This window comes from Festucalex cinctus, chromosome 1 (assembly GCF_051991245.1).
Source record: "Festucalex cinctus isolate MCC-2025b chromosome 1, RoL_Fcin_1.0, whole genome shotgun sequence".
Taxonomy (NCBI): domain Eukaryota; kingdom Metazoa; phylum Chordata; class Actinopteri; order Syngnathiformes; family Syngnathidae; genus Festucalex; species Festucalex cinctus.
The window spans coordinates 3,292,362-3,305,194 of NC_135411.1; the positions used below are offsets into that span (position 1 = coordinate 3,292,362).

General features: G+C 40.6%; 1 protein-coding gene across 1 annotated transcript in view; it reads left to right on the top strand.

Annotated features, from left to right (window-relative positions):
- Nucleotides 1-1,594: 1,594 nt before the first annotated feature.
- myo10 (myosin X) overlaps nucleotides 1,595-12,833 on the top strand; it is a 71,773-nt gene continuing 60,534 nt past the window's right edge. Inside the window, exon 1 of the mRNA XM_077511878.1 lies at nucleotides 1,595-1,989. Within this exon, the coding sequence (XP_077368004.1) occupies nucleotides 1,969-1,989 (21 nt within the window). The 5' untranslated portion in view covers nucleotides 1,595-1,968. The remainder of the gene's footprint in view (nucleotides 1,990-12,833) is intronic.

Below are 12,833 nucleotides of genomic sequence, written 5' to 3' on the forward strand. Positions count from 1 at the left end.
GATGGATAATCATGGATGATGGATGGATGGATAATGGATGGATGAATGATGGATGGATAATGGATGGATGGATAATGGATGATGGATGGATAATCATGGATAATGGATGGATGGATAATGAATGATGGATGGATAATGGATGGATGAATGATGGATGGATAATGGATGGATGATGGATGGATGGATGGATAATGGATGGATGATGATGATGGATAATGGATGGATGGATAATGGATGGATGAATAATGGATGATGGATGGATAATGGATGGATGATGATGGATGGATGGATGGATAATGGATGGATGGATAATGGATGGATGAATAATGAATGATGGATGCATGAATAGATGATGGATGGATGGATGATGGATGGATAATGGATGGATTGATAATGGATGATGATGGATAATAGATGGATGAATAATGGATGATGGATGGATGAATAATGGATAATGGATGGATGACGATGGATAATGGACGGATAATGTATGGGTGGATCATGGATGAATAATGTATGATGGATGGATAATGGATGATGATGATGATGGATAATGGACGGATAATGTATGGGTGGATGATGGATGGATAATGGATGAATGGATAATGGATGGATGAATAATGAATGGGTTGATGAATGATGGATGGATGGATGGATGGATGGATGGATAATGAATTGATGGATGATGGATGGATAATAGATCGATGGATGCATAATTGATGGATTGATGATGGGTGGATGATGGATGGACAGATAATGGATGGATGGATGATGGATGGATGGATGGATTGATGGATGGATGGATGATGGATGGATGGATGGATGGATGACGGATGGATGGATGGATGATGGATGGATGGATGGATGGTTTGAAATGGCTGCTCTTACTATCCAAGAGGCTAAGTCGTTTGAAAGAGGAAAAAAAACAAAAAATTCCCTCCAAAATTTCAATGTATGTACTGTACAGTATTTATATTCCAAATGAATCAAGATGCCACATTACGCGACTTAGCCTCGTTTAAGCATAAACAACTTTCAAAACATTCACTTTTAAACCACAGTAAATGGATTCTTAGTATGGTTTTTTTTTAATCAAGAAATAATGACTGCCTTGTTGTTTAAAGTAACTTGAAAATGTTTGACATCCTTTTTTTGCTTTTAACTCAATCTTTATATTTATTCAATTAGACATTGTATGGGGAAAAAAACAGCAGAACTTTAGAAATTAACGTAAGTTTATTGTTCATTGTAACTTACGTTTGTTAATAAAGTTGGGGGGGAAGCGTTTACTTGCGTAGATTCACGTGATGTAGTACATCTTTTCGACTTTTCTACTCATTTTTTTTGTCAATAATTTTATACAGTTACAAATCACGCGACGGTTTATGATATTTACATATATTAATTTAATGACACAAGATGCTCAAGAAAAGTTGACTTTCGCTCCCAAAAGTCACGTGACTTTACGTCTTCTCTCGCGATATCTGCTGTTGAAAACGCGAACGTGCCCGAGCCGCCACATGTTGACAGCAGGAGGCGTCCGAGCGGCGCGTGCGGTGACCGCAGGAGAAGAAGGAGGAGGAGGCGGAGGCGGAGGCGGGCAGGGCGGAACTTGACGCTCATTGTCCGCCGGTTCCACCAACAGCGAGAAGTCCAAACTTTTTGTAATTTTTTATTTATTTTGTATTTTTTTTGCGGCGTCGCGGCGACTTGTGTTGCTGCCTGCCGGCGGGGACGAGCGCGTGCACCGCGGCCCGACGAAGGCAGCAGCGGCGGGCGCGCGCAAGGCACTGAAAGACGGCGAAGTTCGGAAGACGAATCAAGAAGCATCGCAGCGAACCCGGATTCTATTTCTTTTCTTCCATGTGCGCTGGAGCTACATGGGAATGAGCAGAGCCACGCGTGAGCGGGACTGAGCGCGCGACCTGTCCCCTGGCAGGGGATTAGGACAAACGGCAGGAGACCGACATGGAGAACTTCTTCCAAGAGGTAACAAACAACCTGGCTTGATGGTTTTTTTTTTTTCATTGTCCTCCACTTTCTGCAGCACCCCGCACTGGTTGACCCCCCCCAAAAAAACAATTTGGGCAGATACTGCCTGATACCGTGTCGGTATACCGGTATCCAATAGTAAATAACATGCTGGATGATCTTAACTGAGGTTAGACACCTGCCAGTGGATTGGTCACAATTCAGTTGTTAGCTCATCAAAAAGTTTGGGACTGGTCGCCAGTCAGTGCCGGCGCACATGTAGACATTGCTGACTGGTCGCCAAATTAATGTCAGGGCACATAATAGACAAAACAGTTTGATTGTTCGTCAGTCTCCTGCCACGTAAAGACAAACAATGGATTGGTCGCCAGTCAAGATCAGAGCATCGAGCGGCCAACAACGGCTAAATGTGAGCATCAGCGCTGCTTCGATAAATGCTAACGATGCGATTCTGTGGTGGGGGGGGGGGGGGGGGGGGAATCATCGCAGTAATTTTTGAATGATATTGAAATCATGATGAAACGATTGATGTCAAAGCTTACTATTTAGTCAACTTCTAAATTTCAACTACTCAAAAACTGCCATCATGGCCTCAAACCCGTTCGACCGAGCTAAAGTTAACATTTCGATCCCTTTTTTTCCAAAACAGGACATGATTTCAAATGGACAGTTTACAAACATAAACAAATTATTTTAACATGAGGAGAATAGGCAAAAAAATATTATTGTTTCCCAAAGAATAAGCTATGTTTTTTCTTGTTTCAAGACAAACATTAAAAATAAAAAATAAAAAATCCACTTTCACAGAGGACTGCAAAAATTGGAGAATATTTACTGTTAAGGAAGTGAAATTCCGAGCATTTGGATAATTTTAAATAAAAACAAATCTGCACTATTTATCAATGATCAAAAAATAATTATTGATTAATTTGATAATCCGCGTGCGTATGAGTTTGTGCTCATGAATTCACCTGAAACCTAATAAAAAAAAAAATCACATACCCTTCACCTTAACTGGACACTTCAGAGTCTCAACAGAGTGGTGACGTTCAGAATGTCAGGTGACCAGAGGAAAGATCAAAGGAAAGTAAGACTTTGCTAAGTGAAATCCAGCACCAACCAGACACCACCTGCCCACCCCACAGGGTTACAAAACCAGAATCAACCCCAGAAACTTCTAAATTCCACCAGATTAGGAAGATCTCAAGAGATCAGAGAAAAAACTAATCAAAGGAAGGCTAGATGAAACAGCGTGAGATCCACAGACACTAGCCTTCACTGATTCAGCGACCAGTGGTCGGGAGAAGCAAATTTGCATTTCAGTAGATGCTGAAAATGGACTTTAGCAGTAGCAGTAGCATTGTTTTTAAAAACGAAACCAAACACCTTGTATTGAAATAACAATGTGTTTAATGAATTGTTTTAGTTTGACACTCAAGTCCAACTGGGGCGCCATTAAACAGCTTCCAGCTCGCTCAGGGACATGATGGCCGCACAACATGGTGCGTTCGGGGTCCTTTCACAACGTCGGGACTTTGTAAGGCACCACGCCGTTCTGCACAAAAATCGTTTTTTGTTCCATTACAAGATTGAATTAGAGTTGCTCATCCCTTCGATGATGATGATGATGATGAGGATGGAGTTGATTTAGTTTTTGGTCGGAATTGTGCAGTAGGTGTCAAGCGTCTGGACGGATTCCCCGTAGATTCTCTGGCATTTCCTCTCCAACTTGACGTGAGTTATTAATAGAAGCACAAGGTCACATGACTTTTTTTTTCTTCCTACGTTGTGTCTACGTTGTGTTGGCACTCAACTTGAAACACATCTATGGCTGCAGTTTTAGAATCAAGTGTTTTACACCATTGATGAATTCAGTAATTGGCTAAAATTTGATATTGCATTATGAAACTCAATAATGTGAAGTGTAGATGTTTTTTTTGTTTTTTGTTTTTTTTTGTCCGCGTTGGCATTACCACGGCGGAGCAGTTTTGCGACTCGTTTTCTTTGACTTCATTTGAAGAGCAACTTTGTCATTTTTTGGCCGAAATTGATCACCGGTATTTGTTTGCACGTTAGTCCCAATCAATACCAAGGACATGACAGCCTTCACACGAAATATCTCCAGAAATTGCGTGTGAAGGCTGAATGAAAACGGTGGAATAATATTGAATGGCATGAAATGACGCACAATGACCTGGAAAGAGCTGAACAATTGTAAGTTGGAACGGTTAGAATCAGTAAATAAATGTAGAAATTACAGCAGAAAAATTAACCAAAAAAAAGGGGTAGGGTGTGAAGAATCAATTAGGGAATGGAGTAAGGTGTTAAGAATCAAGGGAAGAGCTCATGGCGTGAATTTGTGGAACATACTGAAGTTGTAACGAAGTGAATCGGATGAAAAATGTGGAAGTAAATGTGAAATGTAGAATCTCCCTTTAAGAATGAGTGGAGAAAAGTAGGGTAAAAAATGGGGAATTGTGGGTAAGGCGTGAATTTTGGAACTGAAAGACATGGAAGCACTCATGGCGAGAATTTGTGGAATATACTGAAGTTGTAACGAAGTGAATCGGATGAAAAATGTGGAAGTAAATGTGAAATGTAGAATCTCCCTTTAAGAATAAGTGGGGGAAAATAGGGTACAAAATAGGGAATTGTGGGTAAGGCGTGAATTTTGGAACTGAAAAACATGGAAGTGGTAATGGTGCAAATTGATGGAATAGACTGAAGTTGGAATGAAGTGAATCGGATGAAAAACGTGGAAGTAAATGGAAAAATTTGGAATCTGCCCGAATGGGGAAAAGTAGGGTACAAAATGTGGAATTGTGGGTAAGGCGTGAATCTTGGAACTGAATGAAATGGAAGCACTCATGGCGTGAATTTGTGGAACATACTGAAGTTGGAACGAAGTGAATCGGATGAAAAATGTGGAAGTGAAAGTGAAATGTAGACTCTCCCATTAAGAATGAGTGGGGGAAAGTAGGGTACAAAATGGGGAATTGTGGGTAAGGCGTAGATTCTGGGAATGAGAAAAATAGAAGCAGCCGCCGCGTGAATATTTAGAATATGTTGATGTTTGAATGGCGAGAATCGGTTGAAAAATGTGGAAGTAGTAGCATGTCAAAAAAGTGCGAGGAATAATAACGGGAATGGTGTAGAAACACATTTGTGTGAAGGCTTCCACCTAAATCATGTAAGCGCGTGCAAAAACGCAACATCTTATTTTGGTTTTTAAAACCACGAATAACAGAGCTGGGCAACATGAATTTATGACGCAAAGCCTCGACATCCGGGTCTGTCCAAGTGGTCCGTTCCCAGTCTGTATTTTTAGGAGTCTTGGGGTCATAAAGCGCTCGCCGAACGGTGGGCATCCGTCAATGATGGACCGATATAGCGACAGTTTTGCCCATCTCTGCCAAATAAGACCCCCTAAGTTACCCTTTTCCTAACCCAAAATGCTTTGTCATAAGTCATAACGGCCGAAAGACCTCGATGGAACGCGGCCTTGGCTCATGTTCCGTCCGGACATGCTCTATTTCGCATGGATTCTAATTTTGAGTACAGAAAGTACTTGTTGTATGTGTCGTTAATCACCGGAAATAGACAAGCAGAGATAAACAAAAAATGATTTTGACCAAATATTGACGGCATGTAAATGTAGTCACTGACTCCTCGCACCACCAACTGGACGGGGGTCATGTCACTTTGTCTGCACTGATGACTCAAAAAATGGAAACAAAACAGTTTGTATCGCTGATGGAAAGTTTTGCAAACGGTGGCTTTTTAAAACCGTGGTATACCATCAAACCGGTAAGCGGTCCATACCTATTTACAACTTGTGTGGGGGGGGGGGGGGGGGGGTGAACTGCGACAAAGTGGGGGCTTCATTGTAAAGGTTAAGGATTTACTTAGGAAGCGGGTCAAAGATTAAGAACTTGAGAAGCCGGGTTGTCCTAATAAGTAGACCAGTTGTAGTTCTTTTGTCTCGTGTTGCGTAAATATCAGCGGTGATCTCGTCGTTAAACATTTATTTAGTACCTCTTAGACTGCGGGCGCAACGGTTTTGCCGAAGCGATCCGACCGGTTTTTAGTTCAGAGGTGTAACGGTTCCGCTGAACAAAACTTGAAAACTCTTCCCCGCTTCCTGCCCGCTGGCTCTTCAAACCTCACGTGACGGAGACGAGGCGCCGGGCAAACTTTGTGCGTCACCAGAATAAGAGGGAGGGAGAGGGAGAGGAGGAGGAAAAAAAAATGTTGACTGCGGTTTCAAATATCATCCGCCTGCTTCACTAATCGGCGTGGAAACAAAGAAGCCAGCGAGAGGAAAAAGCAGACTTATTAACGCAGGCAACTGCAACTTTCACAAGCACTTGCATTCAAATCAAAACCCGACTAGAGTTTTTAGAACTGGTCTTTGGCTTTGTAACTTAAAGTAGTGCACTACCTTCTGGACTGGACTGAACAAAAAAGGCCACGCAGAGAGAAAAGCCAGACGAGCGTAAGGAAACTGGAACTTTCTGGAACGTTCAAGTACATAGAAGCACTTTCAGGAACATTTTCTAAATCCTACTATAGGACTCAAATGTGGTATTGCTGACCTCACTTAAGTACTGGCAGTAGTTACTGGGCTAGACTACAGATTTACAACTAACGTCAGACCTGGACTTAAATGTATGTGACTCATTCAGAACCGAACTTTAACGTTTTGGACTTAGTTCAGAACTGAACAAAAGGTTAAAACTAGCTTGTACGTGACTTATTCAGAACGGAACTGTAATGTTTAGGACTCAATTCAGAACTGAACAAAATGTTCTCACCTAGCTTCAGAGTTGAAGTCAAGTTTTACGACTTGCTTTAGAACTGGACTCATTGTTCAAAACCTCATTCAGAACGGAACTAAAGGTATAGGATTTGTTTCTGAACTGAACTTTTAATACTAGCCAAATTGGAAACTTGTTTCAGAGTTGAACTGAAGGTTGTCGTAGCATTTTCAGAACCAAAACAAAAGTTTTGCCGTTCATTTCAGAGCTCATTCAAAGGGTTAGAAATTAATCCGTCTCAGAACTGAACTTAACATTTTAGTATGAGCTTTAGTGCTCAACAAAAGGTTGAGGACTCACTTCACGATGTCTGAAACTAGCTTCAGAACAGGACTAAATAATTGAGACCAGATGGGTCGGTCAGCCTCTGATAAATACACAGCAAAGATTCTACACAATCATTTCTCGAGTGGAAAAGCAGCTGCAGAGCGCCGCCCACTTATTATGCCCGTTGGAGATTTGCAGGGTGTGTTTATATTTGAACTTTTAAAACTGTTTGGACTGGAGGGGGTGGGGGCGTGTTCAGCGTCACTCCAGGACCAATCAGACAGAAGGCTGGCCTCAGGTGCGTATGTGTGAGTGTACACATCACAGCTTACTGATCCTCCTAAAAAATCATTTCAGTTTGGTTGTTGAGAGCTAAAACAGGACCTAAGATCAGGGACTAGATACAAGACTCAAAGACTGTATTAGGTTCAGAAGTGCATTTTAGTCTTTAGATGAGCTTTTGAACTGAACTAGTGACTGCATTTGATAATTAAGACAATTTTCTGAACTGGACTTATGGCTGGACCAGAGATGAGCTTCTGAACTGGACTTTATACTGTACTTGAGTTTTAGAACCGGACTTAAGACTGTATTTGAGACAGACTTCTGGACCGGGCTTGAGAGGAGATTCTGAACTAGACTTAAGACCAGGTTTTAAGGCCAGCTTCTTAACTGGTTTCACATTACACATGAGACGTGAGACAAAGTTTTGAACGGGACTTATGGCTGGACTTGAGCTGAGTTTTTTAACTGGACTGAAGACTGGCTTTAAACAAACCTCCGAACTGGTCTTGAGGTGAACTAGTGAAATGGCCTTTAAACAAACTTTTGAGCTGGACTTAAAACTGGACCACATGCCTTTGTTGTGAGCTTGAGGACTGGACTTGAGACTCGGGAAAAAACTTCTGGACTGGACTTGATACAAGTTTTGACTGTGCTGAAATATTTCACCTTCAAAAGTTTAGGAAAGATTCAAAAGTTAGACTGAAGACCTGAAACTAGTTTTAGAACTAGATGGGAGACTTAAGATTAGAGCTTGGCGATCGGTTCTTAAAATAAAACCTCAGATTTATTTTTGCAATTTGCTATTATTAATGCAAAAATAGCTCACCAGTGATTGGACACTGTATCTTGCTAAGAAAAATGAAAACAGAGGAAGGAATATCAACATTTATTTACTTCTAAACTTAACATGGCACGTGTCCTTAATGTACCAGTTTTTGTATATTTAGTTTAAAAACGAAATAGAATGTGTTACACAAAAAAAAAAAAGTTTTTATTTCCCCAAATATTTCAAATAAGCACATTTTAGAGCTGTCATTTTAATACTTTGATATTTTTGCTCATATCGGCTCATGCATATTAACTCATTCACTCCCAAGCAGCCATTTTGACTGAAGCAACCCCCTTCGCTTCCGGCTGTTTTACTGGATTTTGACTGATTTTGCAAGGCCCACAGAATATTGTGTTCTAGTGCTATAAAAACATGGAACCTACTAAAAGAAATATTAGTCTGTTCTGTCATCAGGAAAAAAAAACACTGGGGAAAAAGAGCTTGTTGCAACATAGCCCTGGCTGATCTCTTATACTCTTCTGCCAACTGATGACCGTTTTTTTGGTAATAACAACCATTGCTTTAAGCGACCTCTTCAGGTCAGAAGCTGTGTCAAACCCATCTGTTTGCTCTGGCATAAAAAACAAAAAAACAAAAAACAAAACATGAAAAAACAAATATGCTTTTGGGACAAAGGAAATAGTATTAAAAACGTATTTATACGTTTTTGGGATGGAATGAGTTAATAAATTTTCCCGGTGCGTCTGTGAAAGCTGCTCCTTGCTCTGCAGTGCGTGCACATTTAAACCAGGCATGCCGCTTGGTGGTAAACCACAAGAGCTGCTAACAAAAATATTTTTGTCAGTCAGCATAACAAACATATCCTTTAGGTATACACATGACTGATATGCAAGTACATAAATGTAATATATCGGGATACGTATCGCCTTGAAGATACATATGTATCGCGATACGTATCGTGACCCCTGTATCGTGATACGTATCGGCAATACCCAGCCCTAGCCCCTCCCCCCTGTGTACCGTATAGTTGATACAGTATACTTGATACAATAGTCTGCTCGCGAGGTGGGAGTAACAAGATGGCCGCCCTGTCACTTCAACGGCTTGCACTTAGCCCATGTTAGCTCACAGCTGTTAGCAGCACTGGACGACTTCGGAGAGCTGAATACCAAATTGGAAAGTTTACAACTCACTGCTCCAGCGGACCAATCGGCCGACGTCGACAATTTCCTCTCTCCGCCTACTTTTGCCGCGAAAAAAAAAAAACGGTTTGAAAAAACCCGACGTTTGGTTTTGATTGCCGGAGGAGCAAGAAGGCCGAAGCTTTTATTTTCATTTCCCGCTGCGGTGGCAGGTGGGAATTTGTTGCCAAAACAGTGCACGCGGTTTCATTTGTGACACTCGACATTGAACTCTGGCTGAAGGTCGTGTGATGAGGTCATCGGCGTATAAGCATAAGTGTTTGTGTGTCTCTGAGTGCGTGTGTTTCAGCGTGTCACGGTGCTTTGTGTATGTTGATTTTCAAGTGTGCGCACAAGTGGATGCGAGTGCTTTTTGAGTGTGTGTTTGTTGTTGAAGAAGTGCGTGCGTGCGTGCGAGTTCACGACATCATCAGTTTGGACGCTAGCCCAATAGCCACTTCCTGGAAGACGAGACAGAACAGCAGCCGAGCCCAAAGCAAAACAAACAAATCTCTCCATTAGCGCCAATTAGCCGCCTGTGCTACGTGATGCGATGCTATTTGTGTGTTTGAGTGCTGGGATTTTGCGAGTGTACGCAAAGTTGCTGACTGCTGCGCTGCCTAAAAATGTGATCTGGTTTGATTTTCTGCCCAGCAGTGGTGAGCCAAAAAAAAGAAAAAGAAGAAGAGAAGAAGGCGGCGGGCTTCTTTCTCCTTCTGTTTCTATTTTCTCAGCTTCCAATTGCACGAAGAGCAACTTTTATTCATGTGGAGGTTTTTTTTTTTTTTTTTTTTTTTTTTTTGTTTTTTTTTTTTTTTTTTTTTTGAGCGCCGCAACATCGCTCCAGTCGAGTTGCAATTGGACTTGGAAGCCAGCAGTCAATGTGTTTATCCATAAATCATGACACCACAGTCAGACCTATTAATCGGCCACCGATTTATAATCGGATGATTATTGGCCTTCAAACATCGGCCAGTTGGGCCAAATGGACGATTATTTTCCCCCTCAAAACAGGGGTGTCAAACATGCGGCCCGCGGGCCCAATCCGGATGTCAAAAAATCGATTCGGCTGCCTATTGAATCGATTCGAGAATTGCGAGCTGTTATATCGCGATATATTGCGGAATTTATGTATTTATTTATTTATTTATTTACACCCCTAATTGCTCAGGTAATAGATCCACGATAATCTATGATAAAACTAATCATAAATAATAAAATGATGCTAATAATAATAATAATATTAATATTAATAATAATAATAAAAATACCTATAAAATAAGTAAATACATAATCAATAAATAATAATAAATAAAATAATTCAGAACATTATAATAACAAAAATAATCTAAATAAATATAGATATAAATACATAATATATATTTATATATAATATAAATACAAAAATAATACAAATACAAATAAATTGTATAAAAAAAAAAATAATAACACTAATAATAATAACGCTAAGCTGATGAGTCTTGCATCCATTTCCCCGCCACTCTTACGCGGTGCTCCCCCTAGTGGCCCGGCAAGTAATTGCTCAATAAGTCATGAACAATGGAGCCATTATCGCGGCTGTATATGAACTGCAAATATGGCGATACTTGCGTAGGCGTATCGATAATCTATCGGGAGACAAAGTATCGCGATGGATCGCGATGTCGATACGTCGTCACAGTCGAAGTGGAAATTGTGCGAAGGCATTTCATTCCCTACTTTACCACCGTCACGGAGGTTACGTTTTATGATTGTCTTTCATGTTGTACTGCGCTTGCTTGTGTGTGTGTGTGTTGTGTTGTGTTGTGTTCCTCCCAGCATGCCGATCGTGTTCAACAAGGCTTCTGCGTGTCTTCTCGCGTGGAACGATTCGTATTTGGGAGCTAATTTCCTCTTTCCCCAAAAAAAGTTCAACGCTCACAGCTGGACAGCACATGGCGGAACCGGCCTGACTGCCAGACCTCAAAACACGCACGCGCGCGCGCACACGCACATGCACGCTTGTGTAAACAGAGTTGAAAGCGAGGCGAAGAAAGTAGGTCAGTTGTTCGTTTAAAAGCTCGTTAGCGCAGCAAAGTTGGATCACAGTCAGGTCGTCACTCTTGTGTTCATTCAGGCTTTCTACTTCTTTTGAAGACACAGCACAGTAGCTAAGTCTAAGCTAAGCTAAGCGTGTGAAAGGAGTAAGCATGGATGACTGTTACTTGTTTAAAAAAAGAAATAAATCAGATCATGTCATCATTAACTCTTTCACTCCCAGCCATTTTGACTGAAACAATACTGGCTGTTTGACTGGATTTGGACTGATTTTGCAAGGCCCACAGAATATTATGTTCTAGTGCTATAAAAACATGGACACCTACTAAAAGAAAGATTAGATTGTCATCAGGGAAAAAAAAAAATATTGGGGAAAAAAAAAGCTTGTTGGAACACGGCTGATCTCTTATACTCTTCTGTCACTTGATAGCCGTTTTTTGTAATACTACCATTGCTTTAAGCGACTTCTTCAGGTCAGAAGCTATATTAAAGCCTTCTGTTTGCTATAGCATAAAAATCATTAAAAACAAAAAAAACCCGTATAAATATATTTTTGGTTGTGAATGAGAAAGTATTAAAAACGTATTTATACGTTTTTGGGATTGAATGAGTTAATCACTTAAACGTGGTCATGAAGCATAGCTACATAAGCAACGTATAAGCAACGTGCGTGTAAAAGTTTAAGTGTCTCTTCACATGCAGCTAATGGTTATTCACACAATTGTTTAGAAAAAGACAAGTAGCTGCTGATGCTAAGCTAACAGCATTAAATTCCGCTTCATGTCAAAAGACAAAAGTTTGCTCAAATGTTTATGAAGAGGATGGCAAGTAGCTACATAAGCTAAGCTAATAGTGTAAAGGGAACATTTTCTTTCCTTTTTTTTTTTTTTTAAATTCTCTTGTAGCTAAAGTGATCTTAGCTCACGCAATCGTATTCACAAAGACATGACAAGTAGCAGCTGATGCTAAGCTAACAGCGTAAAAAGAACATTCTTATGTAGTAGCTACATAAGCTAAGCTAATAGTGTAAAAGGAACATTTTTGTTCCTTTTTTTTAAAGTCTCTTGGAGCTAAAGGGATCTTTTCTCACACAGTCGTATTCACAAAGACATGACAAGTAGCAGCTGATGCTAAGCTAACAGCGTAAAAAGAACATTCTTGTGTCATTACGTGAATGCCTGTTTGTAAAAAGATGGCAAGTAGCCTTTGACGCTAAGCTAACAATGTAAAAAAAACAAAAACAAAAAAAACATGCTTGTTTCTTTTCATCAAGGTTTCTTTACATGGAGTTAAAGTCATCTTTGATTTGTTAAAGGATGACAAGTAATGGCCAATGCTAAGCTAACAGTGTAGGCAGGAGTGAAAACAAATCTGGTTGAGCGCCAATGAAAAAGTGAAAATTCCAGAAAGGCTTATGATCCTCTTTCAGGCCACCCAAATGCAACCGAGCCCCCGCCACAACAT